This window comes from Anabas testudineus, chromosome 13, assembly GCF_900324465.2.
Source record: "Anabas testudineus chromosome 13, fAnaTes1.2, whole genome shotgun sequence".
In the NCBI taxonomy this organism is placed as follows: Eukaryota; Metazoa; Chordata; class Actinopteri; order Anabantiformes; family Anabantidae; genus Anabas; species Anabas testudineus.
The window spans coordinates 4,776,361-4,800,020 of record NC_046622.1 but is presented as its reverse complement, the minus strand read 5'-3'; the positions used below and the strand labels follow the sequence as shown (position 1 = coordinate 4,800,020).

The following is a 23,660-nucleotide window of genomic DNA, read 5'->3' as shown; positions in this document are numbered from 1 at the left end:
CCAGCCTAATTAAATGTAGGGTTCTTTGAAGCATAAATATAGCTACATGTGGTATATCTTATCCCATCCTACACTTGGCGTTTTATTTTATACCAGAGCCTGCCGTTCTGTTGCTTTCATTTAAGCCTTTATTTTGCTGAATCCGTACACAGATTGAAAAATGCCGTGAGGGGACAGACAGATGAGGTTTGTGCTGCACAAGGCTTGATCTCTCATTGTGGGTTGTGCTCGGGGCTGATTACACCCCATGCTAGGTGAATGATGGAAGGCTGTTGCATTAAAATAGAGGACATTGCCCCCTTTTCCCTTGATGCCCCTGGGACAGCTGACCAGGTCACGCTGTTGGCACGGTAAACAAACATGGAGTGGCATGGTGTGAAGTGTCCCCTGAGGCTGTGGCTCCCGAGGGGCTTGACAGCATAGCTGCCCCCTCCCCATCTTATGTTTCCTCTTCATGTGGGATCTGATGCAGTGTCATGTCAAAGAGCAGGCAGCAGTGCTCGTGTCTGCAGCCTGCTGCACACTTCTCGGCCCCACCCGCTCCTCCAGCCTGTAGCCACCTCTAACAGAGGCACAGAGAGACAGAATTAGAAACTGTCAGGAGGACTTTGAATGTGACTAGTTGACAAATACTCCTCAGCTCACAGCCTCTTATCTTGGGCAACGGCAAGAAGGCGCAGTGTTTAAAGTGCCTTTTTTCTGCTGCCCAAATGTGTTCAGGCAACTGTCTCACTGCGAGTTGGCCAGCATCCATTTCATATCACTTTCCTCATTTTAACATTTCTCTTTTTCTTCCTGAGGAGTAACTCTTGTCATGTTGTATTAGGACAAACTATTAATTTTGGCTGAAGGGAATGTATCTATACAAAACTCTCATCCCTTAAGTAATATGATATATGCACCACTACCAACAGAGTCCTGTTTCATTGCATGGCTGTCAGAAGACAGTAATTTCACCCTTTTTCAAAATACCATGCATGTCACAAATGATCAAAGAGATTTGCATTTGCTGACAAACACCTCTGCCCCTGCCTTTACTATGTGTGATACAGTCACAACTTCAAATCCTCGTGGATTTGTGCTCTGCATTGATAATGGATGTGAAGCAATTGCATAATTATAAACATAATGTAATAAAGATGTTAAATCAAATGAGAACGTGGGATCGTGTGGGAAATTTCCTGGAGCCGCTGTACCATACATTATAGTAATAATTATTTCACTATAGTTTTTGACACCTTCACTTTGTGTTTGTGTAATTTTTAAATGGATAAAGGGACTTTTTTTGCTCATCTATACTATTTACTGTATGTGAACTTTATTTGTGCATGTGTTATGTGTGTTATGTCTTGATTCCCCTCAATCTCAATGAACATTCGCATTCTTAAAATGTCTGAGGTATTATTGAAGCTGTGTGAATCTCAGCAGTATAACGAGTAGCTCTGAGTGAAGACAATCCTGCTTAGTGTCCACGTGTACTAGGATGAGGATAAAGGGTAAAGCCAACATACTCGGAAGTGATAAAATGAAAAATATCTCATAGAATATCTTCGAACAACCTAAAGAATGATTTTATGTAAATCTGTTTCCGTCCCTTTCTCAGAGAACAAATACTGTACTATACATATTTTACTATACTAGTGTGACTGAACAGATTTGTCTTTGTTTTGCAGTCTTTGCTGGGTGTTCAGTGTGAAGTTCAGAGGCAGCTGAAGGCCTTCGTGAAGCTGGAGCGTTTTGGACAGATCTACAGAGCCAAAAGTGCCGGATGTCCTCAAACGGAGGACAAGAAGGTCTTTGCCTCTGGTGGTTCCATCTTCGGGAAGGGGGTGAAATTTGCCATCCGAGATGGTCGCGTCAGCACCGACATCATCAGCTTAGCTAATGAGGATGGGCGTCGTATGGCTGCAGTTCTGAATGACGCATTCTACCTTGAAGACCTCCACTTCACTATTGCGGGAATGGACACCCACTATTTTGTCAAACTGGGCTCAGTGGAGGGAGATCTGGCCCTCATTGGCATGACGGTGGGCCGCCGCACGCTAGAGACCGGTGTCAATGTGACAGTGTCCCAGGTCAACACAGTTCTCAATGGCAGGACTAGGCGTATTACTGACATCCAGCTACAGTATGGTGCGCTGTGTCTGAATACGCGTTACGGCAGCAGCGTGGATGAGGAGAAAGCTCGTGTTTTGGAGCTGGCCCGGCAGAGAGCCGTCGCCCAGGCTTGGGCCCGGGAGCGACAGAGACTGAGAGATGGAGAGGAAGGCTCGCGAACCTGGACTGAAGGAGAGAAGCAGCAGCTCCTGGGCTCAGGGAAGGTGCAGGGCTACGACGGATACTACGTGGTTTCAGTTGACCAGTATCCCGAGCTGGCAGACAGTGTCAACAACATTCATTTCATGAGACAGAGCGAAATGGGCCGAAGGTGACATGAACACGAGGCTCTGGAGTGACAGACTCAGATGTAGGACACGGGACTTCTTGCCAAAGACAGTTGTGTACATGACCACTTTTCTTTTTTCTTTGACTGTGCCCAACTTGATTTTTAATATACTGTCAAAAAGAAAAAACATGGTTGCAATCAGTTGCACTGTATTAATAGAAGAGTGCCCTTCTCCTTTTGAAGATTCTTTAACAGTCCTTGCCCTCCAAGTGCGGCTGCTAGAGGATGAAAATTTGCGATGTCTGTGACTTATTTTTGTGACTCCATTTCCTCGTCCCTGTTGGTGATTCTGTTCAAAGGAATCCAAGAGGAGTATTGGTAATGCATTATGTTCACTGGCTCATTCTGCTGCCAGACTTGCAGATTGTTATTCACAAGCTTGCTCTATTCTGCCTTTTCTGCGCCTCAGCCAAGGAGATTCCTTCTCTTTTAATCACGTCTTTTTTATACTTGAAACCCTCATAGCCCCAGTCATCCATAAATTATGAGAGATTTCTGTTGGCGGTAGAGCCCTTCATCAAAACCCCAGCTGAACTTGTCAGAGCACCTTCATTTGTGTGATATCTTGTAATTTTTTAAGAGGAAGCTTGACATTCATCTGTGGTCTTAGCTTAGAAGGCTTCAGTGCACCGTGACAGTGCATGTTGGTGGCCTTTTTTATGAACTACAAAAATTAGCAAACTGCTTAATCAGCTTACAATGTATGGTAAAGCCAACAACGGGATATGAGGTCACTTTTTTTATTTTGTATGTATTTTATTTTTTATGTGGATTTTTTTTCCAAGAGAGAAAATGACAGAATTAGTTGTTTTCATTTGACTGTGGTCAAACAACTCGACTATAAAAATAGCGAAGAGCCAACCCTGTAAGAAAATACTGTGGAATTAATGTCTGTATTAAACAACAAAAGGTATTTTACAGGAATGGTTTTGAATTACATTTTAGTTTTTGTTTTATAAATAGCTATATGAATTAACAGTATAACAAATGTGAATTTAAAAAATGTGAACTATTGTCCCTTTTATTGTTAATTGTTGTACTTGAACAATACTTAAGGGTGTTTCAACACATGGAATAAACTATGAGAGGTGGTTTAGATACAGCAATTACTGTGTTTTTCTTATTAGACCAAGTCCATTTTACTGATCTCAATTTTCTTATAAAAGTCAGTGTTTATTTATCAACAAGCCTAAGTCAGTATTCTTGACCACAGAGTCCTGTTAGATGAACCTTGGGATGAAAATATTTTTAAAAAGTGAGACTATGATGGGTAAAGAAGCCAGTCACATCAGTTATACATAATACATCAACATTTTGGCTGCTGAGATAAATAAGTAGGCTTCGCGTTGTGTTGTGAGTGAAATGAAACATACAAATTGCCTTTGCCCTAAGGGCTGCCCACAGGTCAGCATCCAAACTGCTTTCATTCTCCAGAACAAGGCTCCACTTGGTCCCACTGCTGGCAGAAATGCATAAGACCTGCAGGTATTCTACTTCCCGTTTACAGACTACAGGTCGTCCATTCACACCAACCTTGGAAATAACCCGTGTGGACACATCCTAGCTCCCATATATCCGTGTCTCCCCTCTGTGGAGTCTGCAAAGGACAATTTAAGTCTGCACATTTGAAAATGTCATTATGTGAAAACTCGAGAGGAGTCAAGACTATTTTGGAAAATGTGACATTGATTCGACTTCTGGTACTTTTTGAACTATGCCAACCCGCAGCATACTCTTGACTTCCTTATAGTTTAACCATCAAACATATGAACTTGTTTGTGTGTGTAGGGTGGTGGGAGCATGATTGAGTGTCTCGGTCTGTACAAACGTTAAAACAAACACTACAGATTTTTTTTCTGCTGTTGGTTGATTCAGTGATGTTTTGTTTCTAAAAAAAAAAATATGTATGTTCAGCATAATATGAATGAAGGATATTTGCATTGTGGAATATTGCACTGAGAACTGTTGCGTCATAAGACTGTATCTTTTTCTAAGGTTTTGGACTCATTTTGAGTTTTGGTTTGTTCTCAACACTGTGTTTTTAGCGCTTCTCTTTGACCATGTAAATATGAAGACATCAAAGTAAGCTGTAAATAAAATGCAAATGTAGATACCTCATAGAGCTACATCAGTGACCCTGTGTAGTCTTAAGGTAGAAAAAAATAAAAGGAATATTTTGTGTTTATTTTTTGTGTTTTGTTTTATATACCGTATAGAAAACTAGTTTTTGCATCTCAAACTGTGATATAGTGTCAGAGTTAGAGCTGCAGCTGTGTTTGGAAGTTAACATACGCAACAGACACCTTCAATAAAAGAAAACCTCAAGACTTAGCTGCATAGGCTTTAATCATTTGGGGTTTTTTGACATCAACACAGGCAGATTATTCATTTAGTTGTGCTAAAAGTTCTGACATGTCTTTTAATTTGCCAAGCCGGAGCCCTCTTCCTGTTAGTCATGACTGACTACAGCTGGTAGCTCCTCTGTGCCAACATAAAAAAGGGTTTGTTGGACTGTGTTTAACTGACCAATACACGGTACAATAGGAAAGTCTAAAGAGCTCAGTGCAGATTTTAATAAAAGGATGGTAGATTTACACAAGGCAAGGAGCCATTTTTAAACAACTGCAGATTTCAAGATAATCTGTTCAAACAATTGTACTTAAATACAAGTTGCTGGCAGCTGCAGCCACTTCACAAGGTCTGGAAGAAGAGCCAAACTGTGTCACTGAGCTGAGAGAGCGCTGTAGTTCAGATAGTCAGGAACAATCCAGGAACCATGAAGTCTATAAAGTCAGTTTTACAGTCATAGACTGAAGCTCCTGCTCGAAACCCGACTGACAGTTTGTATGGATAAAGAAAAAGTTCTTTTATGTTCAGATGAGGCAAAGAGTGAAATGTTTGGCCACAATAAGCAAATATGTTTAAAGGAGTGAAGGTATTCAACCACATAAACACTGTATCAGCTGTTAGGCGTCGTGCTCTGACGTTGTTTTGCTGCCGCTGGGAGTGGATGGAGTAATAGAAGTAGGAGCTTTAGCTCAGGTTGTTTCAGCATTAACCTCAGACCATCAGATGATTAAAACTTTATGTTCCAACAGGACAATAACCCTAAATACACATCAAAGCTGGGTGTTGAATAGATAAAGCAGACTTTTGGAAAGGCTTTCCTGAAGTCCTGGCCTCAATCCTGTCAAAAATAATGTGAACCGTGCTCGAACGGTGCCAGGAAAACAACACATTTAACAGAAATTGACCAGTTCTGCCAAGAAGAGTGGTCACATGTCCAACCAGAGTCCTGCCAGAAGCTTGCTGATGTTACTAAACGCATTAAACCTGCAAAGGAATTCTTAACCAAGGTGTGTGTGTGTATTTTGGACCCTGTGTTATTGTGAGACTGTGTTGGTGCCAGGAAACCCAACATAAATTAAATCATAATCTTGGGGGCTGTTGTACAATTATTCTGCCTCAGCAAAAAGAAAAAACCTCAAAGTTGCCATGACAGTCACGTCTGTGTAGAATGTATGGAAACCTCTGATCATAGCTGTATAGTATATATTCATTCTCACCCTACAACACATTTTATTAGACTTTCATGAGGCTGACTTGATGCAGTATGTTAATGTAGTGCTGCACCGTGTGCCATTATTTAATTAAACATGCACTACCACCTGTTTAAACCTTATATCTATTACATTTTCACATGGAGGGAACATGTGGTTGATCGCTAGCCCACAGAAGACTATTAATAAAAACATCTATATGGTAAATGTATTTACTGCAACTGTCATAAGACAAGCGAGCCTTAAGGGATGCTGTGCAACACTTGATTATTAATTAACCTGTCAAAGTTGAGGACCAATCCTTTGATGTTACAAAAGCTATCGGGAGATTGCGTTTTTAAACTTGATAACTTTGTTGAAACAAGTGGAGCTCAGGGGCTAATCCTGTTAGCAGCCTGGGTGGCTCGGGAGTCAGCTGCCTGGATGTGGCGGCAGCAAGGGAGCCGGGAACATTTACACTCACTGCAGGCAGAGCTGAGCTCAGTGGCCAGGCGACAGCGCGATGGCCTGTTTTAGCTAAGCAGACAGCAGTCCCTCATTTGTTCTTCTCTGCTTGGCCTTGATGTGAGCCTGGGAAACTGCAGATTTCTCTGTGTGACGGATACGCATCACAGGAAACGATCACATCCTAATGTTTGCTTTAGCTGGTTTAACTGCACAAGTTTTTTTCCAAAGTAAATTTCAAATCTCTGGCTTCCTTGAGACAGACTGAGCCTCGAGCCCCACATGCCTGTGGTAAAGAGGAACAGAAAGTTCTGCTAGCAGCCTGTGAAGAATGAATTCTGCTGCAGAGATGCAAAATTTAGCCTTGAGGATTGTAGTCGTCTGGTAGAATGACAATGACAATAATATCACCTCAACCCCTGTTGCACAAAGGAGGAAAGAGGAGATTGTATTGTATGTGTCTAATTACTGACATTGGTACAATCTGATTTACAATACAGATTCATTAACATCATCAGAATTTATAAAGCCACATTTTTGGGAGTTCTTGTAAATTCTATTTAACAATTTAAAAGTATTTTTCTGCTTCCAGAATAAAATGTTCTTGTTGATATCTTGAATATGACCCAGCGCCCTGTCAGCGAGTGGCTGAGAATGTGAAGACAGGGTAAAGAAAACACTCCACGCCAGAAAGTGCTGAGAGTAATGGCTGAATCAGTGGTATTGATGCACAACCTTATTAAAACCTCACACATTTGCTGTTGTCATTCGTGCTGTGGGATAGTGAAAATCTTTTTAATTGCTCTTTCAGTCGATTCAAGCAACACAATGCAACAGCTACAAATACCAAATGATCTTTTGATCCTCGTGCAGTTCAGGTAAGGCACAAACTGATCAGCGCCTGCTTTCAAGTGGGAACACGGAAGATATTCAGCTCACATTAATCAAACTAAATTAAAGCAAAATCCTTTTTTAACTCTTGTTGTTTTCATGTTGCTCTTGTGCAGACAGCTGGAGCTGCAGGAATTGGTTTCAGAGTTCAGCATTCATGGTGCACACAGCTTAGTTTTATCCCATATTCACTTAACACCTACCATTACATTCAAATTTGACTAACCCCCTCCAGATATTTATGTGAGAGGAAAGAAGAAAATCCTGCTTTTAGCCTGATTTCACAACTGTGACAGTGGATCGAAGGCAAAACTTTTTCTTGAAAAACCATGCATGAGCTATTTCCCATTACCTGTGCTGAGTCTGATTGGAAAAGATAGCTTCACATTGCTTTCACACTCCATCTGTTTCCTCTCACTGATAATTTGAACACTCTGAGCCCAAGTGTTGGATAAACACTGGCAAAGGTATTTGCTGTTAAAATCAGCAAAAGGTTGATTCCTGCTGAGGCCCAGTCATCCATTCCCTCGATGAATCTCGTAACCACTAAAATGAAACACCTGCTGTTTCTGTCAATCTCTAGTACTGTAATTACATGACAGCTGCTTTTATTTTCTTGAATATCAGCAATGATGTTGACAAAAATCACAACCTTGCCACACTATTTTGCAGTTCCCAAAAACTCAAAGCTCCCCAGACTGACTTGTTTAAGTTTTCCCGACGGCTGGCCACATCTGCTGCGTAGCCTGATAACAGCATATGCCAGAATGGACAGATTCAGACGCTGTCTTTAATCATTCAGGTCTGCGTTCGCGTACCTACCAGTTATGCAAATGGTGGACCAATCATAAAAGCTAATGGGGCAAGGAATGATAAACCAACCACCGCAGAGGAGGCTGAATTTTCCTCCAGGTTTAGGTCTCATTTAGATTCCCACTATGATTACAAAACACAGCAGCAACAGAAGCACTCGGTAAAGTGAAAGCCGCAGAATTGAAACTCAGCTGATGGTTTTGAGAGTGTCATATTTCTATGGGTCATAGAAAGGCCAGCGTTGCCCTCATATACAACTGACCTGCAAAAGGAAAAAGGAAAATGTGCAGCACGAGCACCTTAAGTAGTACAATGCTGCATGCTTGTAATATGAGAGGCATAATTTTCCAAAAATCCCGTTGTAGAGCAACATAACAGTGACAGTTTTGACCTCTGTGCAAGTATGAGAGTGACTCATTACATGGCTTTCGGTGTTGAAGTCGTTTTCAGTGAGAGACGCGTTGCCAAGATAATCAATAATCTGTGAAGTGGAGCCACATCAAAGCCGGCCTCAAAAATTCAAGGTCTGTAGTTTCTTCCTGGAAGTAAGACGTTCTGCAGCTGCAGACTGGAAGGTCGTAACATATTCTGTGTTTCTCAACTCTTCTGAGAAGTATCACATAAATACGTATTGTGAAGCCGCTGATTTGCATGTTTTTGAAAAGCCTTTTCGAGTGAAACAGAGGATTTGTCAAATATAAATGAATGAACGTAACAAACCTCTGTGTTTTTCATTATTTTCTCCTTGGTTACTTCAGTCTGTGCAGCTCAGAAATGGCAATTCACTTTCTGTTCTCACTTTGGAAGAAATTAATCTTGTCAGCACAAGGTGAAATTCTTTTTTTTTTTTTTTGTAGAAACACATACAGTTAGTGTCTGTGTGGTTGATGTGCACCGGACTCCAGCACGGTCTTAGTGGTCTAGGTGGACTCACTACAGGCAGAAGCCACAGCTGCAGCTGCCGTCTCCCATCACATTTCCCCTGACAGGTGTGAACAAAGGACCCAGAGAAATGTCACTGCAGCATTTTTAAGTCACTTGGACACTGCTTGCATTCAGGAATGAAAGTGCCTTTGCACATTATGCAAATCATATTGACAGCATATCTAATGCTTTTATTAGGCTAATTATGCCTAAGGTCAAATCTGTCTGTAGCAAAGGATCAGTACCCATTTAAACCAAGTGTCTCAAAGTGTTTGAGTTGACTGAAAGGTTAGCTAAGGCTTAATGCTTTAGGACAGCTTATCATGTAGCACTTCATGTCCATGAAAAAAATAATTATTGATTTCTGTTTATGACACGAGCTCCAGTCGTGACCAGTCAGAGACCAACTTCTGTGTTTAGAGAAAGAAAAAAAAAGAAAGATGTGTTTTTAAAACAGCTCCATCACATTTGTGAACGGAACGAAATATTTTAAATGAAAGAGGAGAAGATGTTAATCATGGACTGAGGCTGAGAGAAACCGTAAAGTTAAAGTTCATTGTTAGTGGTGAGACTCTGCTGTCAAGAATGATACAAGTATTAAGTAGAAGACCTTATTAAAGATACATAAAGTAGAAGAAAAGCTAGTGCATTTCTTAAATTAACCAGCTTTCCTTAGGTCAAAAGGTTAAATTGATTTAAGCACATCCAAAGCCTCCTTATTATGATCAGTAGTGTTCTGTCAAAGTTAGTGGTCAGTGGAGAAACTCCAGAGACGGAGCAGTAACTACTATTTTTAGTACCGTAAACCTTTTCAAATGAACAGAGCAGCTGTGGAGAAATTATTTCACATCAGACCTAACTGCTGTAGACAAACCCTGACTTACAGTAATAGTATAAAGTTACATGTTTGATCCTATACGGGCCCCGAATGCTATTTAATGTTCAGTGAAGGAATATCTGGGAGCAGTTTATCTTTTTAGGCTGCATCCTGTATATCTGTCACATGACTCGTCTTTGTGGATTAAACTGTAAAATGCACCATTTGTGCCATTTCTTGTTTAGCCAGGCGACATAGGGAAGATATTTTGCAAAGAAAAACTGCCAATTTGCATTTGTGTAAATGACATTTTTACACCCAAGCAGCTGTTTGACCACTGTTTTTAGTACAGTATACGACCTGTGGTGCTGATACAAACACGTACAAACTCAAAATCAACTTTAGTCGGCTGAAATAATACCATTAAGCTAACATTAGTGTACTTTGGAGAAACATACTTCTGGATTTACAGGCTCAGGAAATGTGTAAACATCGGAGGAAGAACGCTTTATAGTCGATATTGTTTGCACAGTCACCCAGACAATGGAAATCCATGTGATTTAGTGTGAGTGATGCCTCTCGTATATGGACCACTGAAGGGTAGCAGGGACATTGGTTCTTTTGTCCTTCTGTGAATCTGCTGCTGTTGTGTGTTTTTAGTTTAAAATAAAAAAGCCTGTAGTGACTCTGACAGAATTATTTTGGTTAAAGAACCTTTGGGCCCATTATGAAAACCGTTCTGTGGATCAGCCTTAGGGAACGTATTTCCACATTGTGCATTTGGATTATGACATGCCTGCCCTCTCATTTGATTTACCCATACAAATAAGCCTGCCAGTCGAAACGCTTTAAAGTTGTGGGTAAAATTTCTGCACATTTCACTGAGAGACCTGCTTTCTTTCTTGTGTTTTTTCCCCAACCAAATTTTCTTTAAATGTAGAAATTGCAGACCTCCCTCTAACACTCCTCTTCTGCAGGCATTCACTGTCACACACTACCACACCACAGGCAATGTGTGAAACACAATGACTATTGCTGTCAGGGAAAAAAAAAATTAACCTCAGGTTTTTGTAGTCACTTCCCATTTGAAAGATCTTTTGAGAAAACCTTGAATGCTGCCATTGTGTGACATACTGAACATCATTTAGATTTGATACAGGAAGACAAAGACACACACATACAAAACCCCTTTTATTGGATGACTCAGATTTCTATGATCCCTCCTGGCTTATGTGGAGTTTTTATACACTGTTGTTCTACATGTGCAAATTCATTGTTTATTGGCAAGAAACCTCAGACCAGTACAGTACACTTGCATTCAGTGGAGGAGAATTTGATTATAATTCCACTGCACACTCCTCAGCTTTCACTGCCACACTCTCTGTGGCCACTATATTACATTTGCAAATATAAAAAAAACACTATATTTATCTTTGTAAGATGCTGCTGCACAATACAGCAGATTTTTGTCTCCAGTTAAGCTGTAGAGGAGAAAATCAGTAATAGCTCTCACTTTTGATAAGTGATATCCCGCTGCAGCAAAAACAGCTTTTTATTGGGACAGGAGGAAGCTGTCAGAAAAAAATCAAATCTGCATAAAAAAATCCTGGGAAAGAGTAGGTTGCTACCACAAACGCTTCAGCTTTTCTACTATAGCCTTAATGTTGAACATTAACAAGCTGATAGAAGAAATTGACATATGCTGTGAAATAAATGAATAGATGAAGAAAAAATTGGACTTTTCAAAATGATTAGTTTCTCTTGATTTATCTGAGAACAGTGTTTGTTGAACAACCAGACAGAAGCTCTTTTCATCATGACATAGCGTTTCAACAGTGCCAACTCCCAGGTTACTCTGCATGTGTTTTGTTTTATCAAATAAAAAAAAGAGGATATTTCTGCCTCTCTGTTGCTGCACAACAAAGGTGCTTGAATGGGAAGAGACTGCATGAATAAATCAGATGCAGCTAGAGGACAGTATTTTACTGTAACAATGGGGAGAGTTTTAAAATGGTGTTTTCTCTCTTCTCTGTGTTTAGTTTAGAGTCAGCCTTTGTCGTTCGTCACAAAATTCATGCCTCCTCTGTTGTGTAGATGTGAATTTTGAGGGGTGGTTGAGGCAGGTCTTAATTGTTTTATAATTAACAACATATGGTTGCAGGCCTTTGTTTTTATGAATACTTATAAAAAAAATATTTTGGTTGAATGCCCACATCTTCAGTTTGATGCAGTGAGTGGAACTCAAAAGCCCACATGGAAAATCAAGACATTGCCATTCATTGTTTGGCTAATTAGGGGGTAGTTGGTGGGTCTGGATAAACTAAAGCAATTAGTCATAGATTTATGGTTGGATGTCTGCTGAGACACAAGTAGCTAACATCTACTGAAGGGGATTATTGCCATTATAAGCCTGCAAAACAGGAGGAGGCTGCTTTCCAGTGTGAGCTAATAAATATATAACTTCAAATATCTCCAGAGCAGGACAGGAGGGCACAACGAGAACAAACAGACGTATTCCAGGATGAGCAGAAGTGTTATAACACAATAAAAACAGGGTCTAACCTTTAAAAGTGACCTTGACAAGGACACCGAACTGCCCTAAGGGTGCCACACACAGTTCCTTCTGCACTTACCTGCAGACGAGCCAATGTGAAACTTGTTAAAGTTTCCCCATTCACATGACATTGTGGCAAGGATGATACGTTATTTTTGTTCTACTGCAAAACTGTTTTGCTGTCGGGGTTGAAACCACTTATTATTCACTTATCATCTGATCACTCTTGCCTAAACAGGGGAGTTAAATTAAATAAATCAACGGGGAAAGGACACATTAATGATGGGTTGTGGAGGACTGCTCCCACACAAATAAGAAAAATAGTTGTTATTCTGTTTGCGGTTAGTGAATTGATGATCTTTTCTTTCGTGAAACAGGACAATGTGTCCCAGTTCTCCCAGTAAAATGACTAATTGTTTTTAGTTAGCTTAATGTCAGATTTGTTTATGTCAAGTTAATTCAACTCAGTCTGTGTCTAGTTTTACATTTCAGATCACTTCACAACTTTTAAAAAGTATTCATTCTCATTTGAGGTCTTTTAACTTGTCAGGATAAGTTGAATGAATGAACCACTGAGAGTTCAACTTTTCCTTTTTGGTAACTTTCCTTATGACACAGTAAATTAATTATTATTATAATAATAAAAATAATGCTGATGAAGGTCGGTGTTGAATTCAGACAAAATGACTTCAACAGCTGACTCTTTAAACCAAGACATGTGGGAAAAAAACAGTTTGCTAACAATCTATATGACTTTTTATTTACATTTACATTTAATAATTTGTTAGACACTTTAATCCAAACCAACTGGAAAGTAAAGTACAAGGCTTTCAAGTAAAATGCTCTGAGAAGATCTGTTTCTGTTTTGAAAGATGCAGGTAAGACTTTCTTTTTTTAGATTTAAGTGCAGAGAAAGTTTTGTCAGCTTAATATCTTAAGTTTACTGTAAAAAAAAAAAGCAAATTTAAATATTATAATTATAAAACTGAATGAAGAATTGTAGGTAATGTTTCAAGTGGCAGCAAAAGAAAAGTCATGAGTCACAGACAAACGAGCCAACACTCAAACAGATGGAAACGCACGGCCACAGTAAACTCTCCAAACCTCACTTGAGAAGAGCAGAGAAATTTTCAGGTAGAGCTACAGTAAGGTACAGATCATAAAACTCCACAGCAGACATTTCCTTTTCAAAACCTTACTAAAAATATATGACATTGAAATGAAAATTATTAAGTGCACAGGCAGCCCGGCTCCAGGCATGAAGCAAAAAATAGTTTTCCATACATAGAGTGGTTTTAAAATTTCATTATGATAACATAGTCAGACAAATATGCAACAAATGTTGGTGTTCACATATTTTACCCTTCACAGGGTGATAAACTGAATTTCAGTTGTATCTGGTTTGACCTAGATAAAACTAAAATTCCCTGCTTCACTATTGAGACTTAACATTAAAGGTAATTTGTGCAAATGATCCTGTAAAGAGCGTAAAGGAGATACTGTATGTGCCTATCGGAAGTTAAATTAAGGAACCTGGGAAAATGAATCAGGGCCCACATTGTATCCTGCTAAAGGTGACACTGACAAGTGATTCTGCCATAAAGAGCAAAGTGGGGATGAGAAAGAACGGTTTCATTTGACTGTGGCCTACGTGTGTGCAGACAAGAATAAAGCTACTGATGAGGTACAATATTTTTGACATTACCTCTCTGCTTTCATCTATTCTTAGCCATCTCAGGAGAGTCTTGTCTTTCACTACTATGCGTGAAAGAAAAAAAATGGTTCAAGTGGTAAACCGTTTCGACATTTTGAAGTTTGAAGCTGTGATATTGTCAGTTTTCTTAATGGCACGACTCTGTCTGCCCAACACATCAGGGGAATTCCTGTCTTTGTAAACCTGCAATATAAAAAAATGAGCCCAGATGTGTCAGTCTACTGTGTTTGGATCTGAAGTAGTGATCAGTATTGTCATAATGTATGTTAACCTGAAGAAATGTCCGTCTTCACTGCTACATGATTGTTGCATCCCAAAATGTAAGTGCTAACTTCAGGGTTCCACTGTAGTGAAAAAGTCTCACAACAACAAAAAGTTATATGATGCACTTTCAGCCAGCTTTTCTGTTCTATGAATTATACAAAGGCAAAGCAAAGATTTTGAGCTCTGCAGGAACAGAGTTAGCGATTGCAATTTCGGAAGCTATTTTTAAAATAACTCACAGCATGTTCACTTTGAGGAAACATGATTTCTTCTTTGATGTTGTGAGCAAAAAAAAAAACCAACTAAAAACTGTGCAATAAACATCAGTGAGAGCACATATGAAAGCATATTATATTAAATCAAAATATATAGTGTAAATAATAATATGATGAATACAGTAATAATGGCTGTAGGCTGAGGGACAACCTCATCTAATCTGTCCTCACACCTGATCAAGCACATGCTCACTTTACATAAGTTTCAACAGGTGCTCTGCAAGTTTCACTGCACAGATTATTATGGTACCTTTTAAATATTTCTGTTGTTAATTAGTCCAATTATTAGTTTCACAATGAATTGATGAGTTGAACCTTCAAACAGACTTCAAATGTTTTCTTTTGTTTCACCAACACTGGAAAAGTCAACTCTAACTTAACAGTTTACTGTGGTATAATAAAGAAAAAAAGGGTTGTTATGCTTTATAGATGACAATCAATGAGTGTATTATTTAATGATTCATTCAGACTAAAAGCAGGATAAAAAAAACATGGAGGCAAACTGTGGTCCTTCATACAGAATATATAACACACAAAAGACAGAATTTAATTTTATCTTGATTTTTAAATACAATCTTAATAATGTGAGATATCCTATGATAACTATGTGCAAAGCAATAGAGTTTTAAAATTACCAGTATCAACTTATTTTGTGCCGTGATAGTGAAAATGACCCTGAACCAGGGCTCGATTGAGGATAGTTGAAATATTTAACATTTTACTTTCATGTCTGAAAGTTTAATCCCTTGATTGTCGTTACCAAGAACTTAACAAGAACTATTGATTCAACCAGTTGGATATTGATCCAATTCACAGCTCAAATATGTAGCACATTTTTTTTTAATAATTGAAGTTTCCCCTGCTTTTACTTTAAAGTCTTGGGTCTGTTTAAGTCTTCTTTTAAACCAAAACAGAATATCTTCGGGCTCTCCCAGCCGAGGGGGATAACCTATAATCAGATGACCAAATGCTCACACTCTGAAGAGCTTTACTCAAAGACTGTTCAACCACTGTTTTATATTTATGAGACACTAGAAAAGCACAATCATGGAACTCCACATTCAGCAGCTTTAAAATCTGCCAACAACGCCCCATTAATATCCTCAACTAACCCTTAGATAAAAAGGAATGACACCAAATAGGACATCAAATATCCAAACTGCTGCTGAATTAATTGAAGAACTCGCACTAATGAACTCATTTCATGTTACAAATCTGTCTATGACACTGATTACTCTGTTGACTGAACATCATCATTTCGAAACAGTGATATGTTTGATATGTTAATGGATATTTCCTCCTCATAGGAGACTGCTGAAGCCAGTCCTTTAGATACAAACCTAAACAAAACGCAGTGTGCTGGTGGTAGCCGGAGAGTCGTAGGTGAAGCGGTGCAGCAGCCTAAATCTCTTTCACTAAGGGTTGTTAGTTTCTTTTGATTTGTGTTTGGCCGCCTGTCACCAAAACCCATTCCCTGAAATCACATCACTATAATGGTCTAATCAGCACTTAACGAGCCATGTTACATAAAATCAATGCACCCTTCCATTTGAGAATGCAGAATATTTGGGGGAGCTGATGAAGGCACGTGCAAAGGGCAGGAGATGCTGTCGATACGGGGCTGCGGCCGTCGGACAGGCAGGCCTGCTGAGAGCAGACGATGTACTTGCCCTCTACATTCAGTGATCCTCCTGAGGTCCAAGCTTTTACAGCAAAATCCTTTGTTTTGCTGACTAATCGTGTATTGATTCCAACAAGTTGTTAAGTCCAAATAAGGTTGTCAGGCCGCTGCCAAACAACTCCACTACCTGTAGAGACTCCAAGAACAGAGAGCTATGTGCAGCAACTCCCATTTTAAACACCATTTGACTACTGTTTTGATTTTAATAGGCTTTAGGGATGACATTTTAGTTTGTAGTGTTTTCCTAAGAATTCTACACAAACAGCAGAGCATACTGTTTTCACCTTGCTTCATGCATACATTGCCTTGTGGTTTGTGTGGGAGGATGTGTAGAAATAAATATTTGCGACAAGCCATCAAGCATCTCTCCCACATGCAAGTAGTCACAGGATGTGTCAAGCCTGCAAAAAAGGGCGAGTTACAAATCAAGTTATAGCTAAACACTGGGGGTACCTCGCCTTGCTGTTTCCGTTGATGTGTAGAAAACTGTTCCTGGATGCAACACGAATTCACTGGTGCTCTGAACTATCTGCTGGCAATGAAAGCCAGCGGGTTCTTTGCATTATTCTTGATAGAACTGCAGAGAGAACATAACAATGCCAGCTTGTTTCCATTTTAGTAGACCTTGGAGCTGCAAATGAATAATATATTGAAGGCAACTCAGGGGTAAATGAATAAATCTAGTAGGTGGGGATTTGGAATGGGAGGGAAAAGTGTAATGGAGTTACAGCGCCACCATGTGGTAGATGAAGATATTGGATATGAAGACAGTGAAGAGGGAAAGTAGATTTTACACTGTACCAGCCTTTTTCTACTAATACATAAAATACTACACCTTTTTATACATCCTGTAGATAGTTTTTTGTTCTTTTATTCATTTAACTTGTCGATAAATTACTTTTCAGTCAAGTCTGAGTGTCTCAATTTTTCTCCATTGCTCTAGAGACAGAAACGTACTGTACGTTACAATCTCACATGACCTTAACAAATGTTCCATTATATTTTGCTCTCTCTGTCAATGAATCAGAAAATAGAGTTGCCCAGCTATCCATAAAGACGAGACCATGTGCCTAATTGCTCCAACCATGCTGGAGATAATTAATATCAATGACCCTGCTGACTTTTCAAATGCATCATGTGGATTTAATGATGAAGTGTCATAAGCAGCCGGAGGTGGAGACACCCAGCTCTGTGCTTGATGCCAGACCAGGGGCTCCAGAGCTGACAGGCTAGACCAGGTGAATAATTGTCTAAGGCAATTTATTATATTGCTGACATGATGTGATTTACTCACTCACATAAACGCAGTGTTGTTGTGGGTATTGAATTAAAGAGGTTTATGCACAATTGGATGCCACACTGATACACGGTATAAGATTAAAGGGGATTTCAGTGAGGTTGTAATACTAATTGTTGCTGTTGTGTTGTTGCTGTTATACTTGTGAAAATATATTTTCCATTTTATTTTTAAACATGATGACATCCCTGGCAGTTGTCATATTTTCTTTCATTCGATGTTTATCCAGGCTATACTGCATGTTATAAATAATAATAAATAATAAAAGTTGAAAGGTTGTGAGATTATAATCCTTTAATTCTGATTTCCGTCTAAAATGATATTAAAACTACAACTCCCAAGAGAAAGGAGAGCGCTGCTTTGATAAACCACACTCTGATTGGCCTGTCGTTATCACGTGACTTGATGAGGCGTGACCCAAACAGGAAGTGTTAGTCAAAAATTCACAACGTGAAAGTCAAAGCGAACGGTGATACAGCGTTAAAATACAATTAAATAAGGTCTTTTTGTCGACTTCAAGTTGTTGCAACATGTGGTTTTAGTCGGCTTTTTTTTTGCCATTTAAAAGAGCGTTTGTCACGATGTTTCAGACTGCAGCTAAAACGCTTTCAGTAGCATCAAGCGTTTCACGAGCTATAAGTGTCCGACATTATTGTAAAAAGACAACAAGGAAACTGAGAATATCTGAAGCACTCTTAGGTTCTGAGCTGGGAGCAAATGTCAAAGTACAGGTAACGTGAAGACCTACGTTTATTACTTGATATATATACTTTAAGGTTACTGAATGATTTACCTTAAGTCAAAACTTAATACCTTCTGTAGTTCCTCAGAATATATTATTATAACCCAGATAGTTATTGCTCTATTTAATAAGGTCACAGTTGGCTGAATTGTTTGTGACATCTTCTCTTTATCCTAGTCTAGCAGTCGGGTACCTCAACATAGCTGAATATAAGTAACGTACTTTACATGGGTGCATGAAACATTTAACCTGACTGTCTAGGTAAAAGGAAGAGGTTTCTATATTAGTAGACGGAGGGGCTTCTGTAAGTGAAGTTTGATTTGTGTCTCTGTCTTAGGGATGGGTTCGCTCTGTCAGACCTCAGAAGACAAATCTCTTTTTCCATGTGAATGATGGGAGCTGTTTGCAGTCATTGCAGATTGTGGCTGGCTCAGACCTGGACGAGCCGTAAGCACTTCAGTTCATTCTTTTCTTTTCTTTAAGGGTTCAAGGTTGCACACAGTTGAAGTTCTCACCCTGTCTTCTACTTTTGTCTCTTTTATTATCACCCTAAGATTGCTCACGTTTGGTAGTGCTGTTGAAGTCACAGGTATTCTTAAGAAAAGTCCTCATCAAAAACAGCCAGTTGAACTGGAAGCAGAGCAAATCCACATAATTGGAGAATGTAACCCTGTGGTAAGGACAGTAATGACATATGCATGTTACTCAAAACTTATAATGAAGTTTTTGAATAGGAAATGTAATTTCACATTGTCTTTCAGGATTTCCCCTTTAAAATCAAAGAAAGGCACAGCCTTGAGTATATTCGCCAGTTTCCTCATCTCAGGTGCAGAACGAATGCCTTCAGCTCCCTGTTGAGAATACGAAGTGAGGCCACTACAGCAATTCACTCATATTTCAAGGTGAGAACATCAGTGGTGAAGTTCTAACAGAATGCAGAGCAAGACATTTTATATGGATTTTTTATTTGTTTTGTAGAAAAATGGCTTTGTCCAGATTCACACTCCAATCATCACCTCAAATGACTGTGAAGGGGCAGGGGAGCTGTTTCAGGTTGAGGTGAGTATCTATAGATGTGTATAGCTGTGAATCCAGTATGTTGATGTTTTATGTGATGTGATGTATCAGCCAAGGCTCTGATGTGAACAGAAGGATTGTTTGAAACCTTGAAACTTCTGCTTTTTCACAGCCATCGGGCCCAGACTATGATGAGAATGAGAACTTTTTCTCTGTCCCAGCTTTCCTGTCTGTGTCAGGTCAGCTTCATTTGGAAGTGATGTCAGGGTGAGATAAAGTATATGAAACAGTCTCATACTGCTTGGACATTTTTTGACATCAACATATCCTACTCGCACTGTATGTTATGCCACAGATAAAAACATATGCACATACGTTGTATAAGAACATATCTAAGTAAGCCTTGTCACTCATACTCTTGCAGGGCTTTTTCTGGAGTCTACACATTTGGACCAACCTTTCGTGCAGAAAACTCCCAAAGCAGACGCCACCTGGCTGAGTTTTACATGGTGGAGGCTGAGGTCTCCTTCACACAGTCCATAGAGGATCTCACCAAGGTAGGATTGTCCTGAAATACTGATATTAATCAGTAGCACTTTGGCTAATATGTGAAAGCCTGTTCTGTGGATAAAATACACAGTTGCTGAGCAGAGCTTTAATCATAAAACTGGGCTTCCTCCTTAGGTCATGGAGGACATGTTCAGATCTTCCACTGAGCATGTCTTGGCTCACTGTGCAGAAGATGTGAATTTGTTTCATAAGCATGTGACTCCAGGACACAGGGTAAGTCTGAAGGACAATAATTTAACTTGGGTAAATAACATGGTGCCTCATTCTAACCAACTACAAGTGTTTTAGTGTATTATTATTATCTTAAATTAAAACCTTTTCCTCTTGTATGTATACATGTTAAGGACATGGTGGATGCTATGCTGAAGAGGAGATTTCCTGTGTAAGTATCTGTTTTGTAAAAATAAAGCAGACAAAGAATAAAGTCAGATGAAGGATACCATCTCTGTCTATTTACAGGATTACCTACAGTGAGGCTGTAGACATCCTAAACCGCAGCTCTCAGGAATTTGCCTTTCCAACAGATGTAAGTGATGATATTTTTACTTTCTCCTTGACAGAGCAGGCTTGATATGCATCTCTACTGTATGTTTTTTGTTAACACAAAGCTCTATGTTGACCTTAGCTCTTCTCTTCTACAGTGGGGTTGTGACCTTCAGACAGAACATGAGAAGTACCTGGTGAAACATTGTGGCAACATCCCAGTCTTTGTCACTGATTATCCTTATGATCTTAAACCTTTTTATGCACGAGACAACCAGGACAGTCCTGAGCATACAGTAAGACATAGTTGCACTCAGAAACTCAATAATCTAACCACTCAGTTCCTTACTTAAAGTGTCTTTTGGGTTATCTCAGAAATTTGCATATTCAAGCTGAATCTGGATGTTGTTTGTGTGCAGGCAGCTGCAGTGGATCTTCTTGTGCCTGGAGTTGGAGAGCTCTGTGGAGGCTCACTGAGAGAGGAGAGGCTGGATTTGCTTAGAGCTCGGCTGGAAGAGTGAGACACTCATGCTAATATGTTTAGAATGAGATTGTGAATATCTGTTTGATTTCAGTTTATTGTTTTATTTATTCAAGCTCTTGCTCATGCAGTAGCTGAACAATTAGAATAAAACATATACTGTATGTACATAGGATATAAGATATGTTTTTGTCTTTGTCACATCTGCTGTGGACAACACTGACTGCTGGTTTTAAAAAGACATCAGCCCAGTGAATCTGCTGTTCTAAATCCAATCCTAATCTACACTGCTTGTAAAATGCTGAACCTGGACCTGACCAACTGCAGCAACCCCACATCATAACACTGCCGCCACTGGCTTGTACAGTAGCCATTAGGCTTTTCATTTTTTTTCATCTGCCTCTCTTCTTATCCTGATGTTCCCACTACTCTGGAACAGGATAAATCTGGACTCATGAGACCACATGACCTTCTTCCATTGCTCTAGAGTCCAATCTTTATGCTCCCCAGCAAAATGAAGCCTTTTTTTTTACGATCTGCCTCACTGACAAGTGGTTTTCTTAAGGCAACACAGCTGTTTAGTTTCAATCCCTTGAGTTCCTTTCACATTGTGCTTTTGGAAATGCTCCTACTTTCACTATTAAGCATAGCCATCAGTTCTACTGTTGTTTTTCTACCACCAAACCTTTAAGTGATCACCGACAATCGTTCAAGATTTTTCCGACCACATTTCTTTCTCGAACATGATGGTTCCCCACTATCCTTCCAGCTTTTAATAATGCGTTGGATAGTTCTTAACCCATTTTAAGTAGTTTAATCAATCTCCTTAGATGTTTCCTTTGCTTGATTCGTGCCAATGAATCTGAAACAGATTAACATCTTTTCCACGACCACAGGATGTGTCTTCAGACATGGTTGTTACTCACTGCATCAGTTAGGGTTAAATAACTTGTTCATCATCAATTATTTATGCAATAATTATCCAATGGGAGGCTCTTACCTATTTGTTTAGTTAAATCCAGGTGGTGCCTTTCTTTTGTACGGGCAGTGTATAACAGCACCTGTTATGGGTTTGTAACCATGGGTTAGATACAGAATATACTCTGTAGGGTAGTTTTGTTATTTTATCATGAATTGAATGAAACTGACTCTTTCAATAATTGTCATACCTTTCCAGGGCTGGATTAGAAGACACCTACAGCTGGTAAAAACCTAATGACATTAACATTTTGAAATTAACATCCTTACATAACACTGATGGAGTTCTCATGACATTTTTATCTATTTTCAGGTACCTGGATTTAAGGCGCTTTGGCTCTGTCCCTCATGGTGGCTTTGGACTGGGATTTGAGCGATATTTGCAATGCATTCTTGGTGTTGACAACATCAAAGATGTGATACCTTTTCCTAGATTTTCTCATTCTTGTCTTCTTTAAAATATGGTATAAGCCTATTTGAGTTATGTTACGTCAGTGACGTCTAATGAATAAATATGATATTCAACATTATTTTAAGTTTTGTTGGTTTGTTGTGTGTAAATATACAGATGTGGACAAAATTACTGGTATCATTCCGTTCATGAAAGAAAAACCTACAGTGGTCGCTTAAATAACCTGAAACTGACAAAAGTAATAATTTAAAAAATGACAGACATGCTTTTGAGTTGTGGTTCAACAGAAGTTTAAAAAATAATAATAATGAAACTGACCAAAAATGATGGAACACCTAGAAAAGATTAAAAATAAATTGACCATAGAGACATGATAAACTAAAGTTTATCCTGTAATTAGCATCATAGGTGTCTTCAAACTTGTAATCAGACAGTCTGTCTATTTAAAGGGTGAAAAGTGGTCACTGTGCTGTTTTGTGTCATGGTCAGTACCACACTGAACATGGACCACAGAAAGCTAAGAAGAGAGTTCTCTCAGGAGATTAGAAAACAAATTATAGACAAACATGTTAAAGATAAAGGCTAGAGGACCATCACCCAAGCAGCTCGATGTTCCTGTGACTACAGTTATTTCATATTATTCAGATGTTTAAGGTCCACAGGACTGTAACCAACCTCCCTGGACATGGCCACTAGAGAAAAATTGATGAACTTAATAGAAGACAACTGAGGAGGACAAACCACAAACCTTCTGGGGGAATGTTCTTTGGACAGATGAGACAAAACTGAAACTTTTTGGTTCACAGACGCAAAAATGAATCATACAAGGAAAAGAACACTGCACCTGCAGCATAGCACGAAGGAGGCTTGGTTATGTTCTGGGGCTGCTTTGCTGCATCTGGTACAAAAGTGGGTTAAAATACAAAAGGCGCAGAAATCTCAATAAGAGTTACGAAATTGCTGGATTGCCTCAAAAGGTTATGCAACAAAAAGTTAAGTTTACCTTCATTTTTGTCCAGGTCAGTTTCATTTGTTTGCTTTTTAAAACGCTTTTGTTGAACCACAACTCAAAAGCAACGTCTGATTTTCATGAGTTATTTTCACTCGTGTTATTTCGGTGACCACTGTGGGTTTTTCTTTCTTTAAGGGAAGGGTAACATGTCTGTGGTTATTTTAAACAGTTATTGTTGTTATTGTTTTTCATCTTAAATATATCATTTAAGATGATTTTCTCACAACACCCCACACACACTTTTTCCGTGGTGTGATGTGAGTTGTTTAAGAAGATTTCTAAATA

General features: G+C 39.2%; 2 protein-coding genes across 2 annotated transcripts in view; both read left to right on the top strand.

The window, feature by feature from the left end:
* tenm4 (teneurin transmembrane protein 4) overlaps nucleotides 1-4,604 on the top strand; it is a 130,580-nt gene extending 125,976 nt beyond the window's left edge. Inside the window, exon 32 of the mRNA XM_026340724.1 lies at nucleotides 1,674-4,604. Within this exon, the coding sequence (XP_026196509.1) occupies nucleotides 1,674-2,432 (759 nt within the window). The 3' untranslated portion in view covers nucleotides 2,433-4,604. The remainder of the gene's footprint in view (nucleotides 1-1,673) is intronic.
* Nucleotides 4,605-18,108: 13,504 nt separating this feature from the next.
* On the top strand, nucleotides 18,109-22,481 carry nars2 (asparaginyl-tRNA synthetase 2, mitochondrial). Its single transcript, XM_026370049.1, has 14 exons — nucleotides 18,109-18,411; nucleotides 18,760-18,869; nucleotides 18,977-19,097; nucleotides 19,184-19,324; nucleotides 19,401-19,481; nucleotides 19,612-19,706; nucleotides 19,864-19,996; nucleotides 20,124-20,222; nucleotides 20,354-20,391; nucleotides 20,469-20,535; nucleotides 20,651-20,788; nucleotides 20,912-21,009; nucleotides 22,151-22,177; nucleotides 22,265-22,481. The coding sequence occupies exons 1-14, from the start codon at nucleotides 18,262-18,264 to the stop codon at nucleotides 22,407-22,409; spliced, it is 1,443 nt and encodes a 480-aa protein (XP_026225834.1). The 5' UTR covers nucleotides 18,109-18,261; the 3' UTR covers nucleotides 22,410-22,481.
* Nucleotides 22,482-23,660: the final 1,179 nt, after the last annotated feature.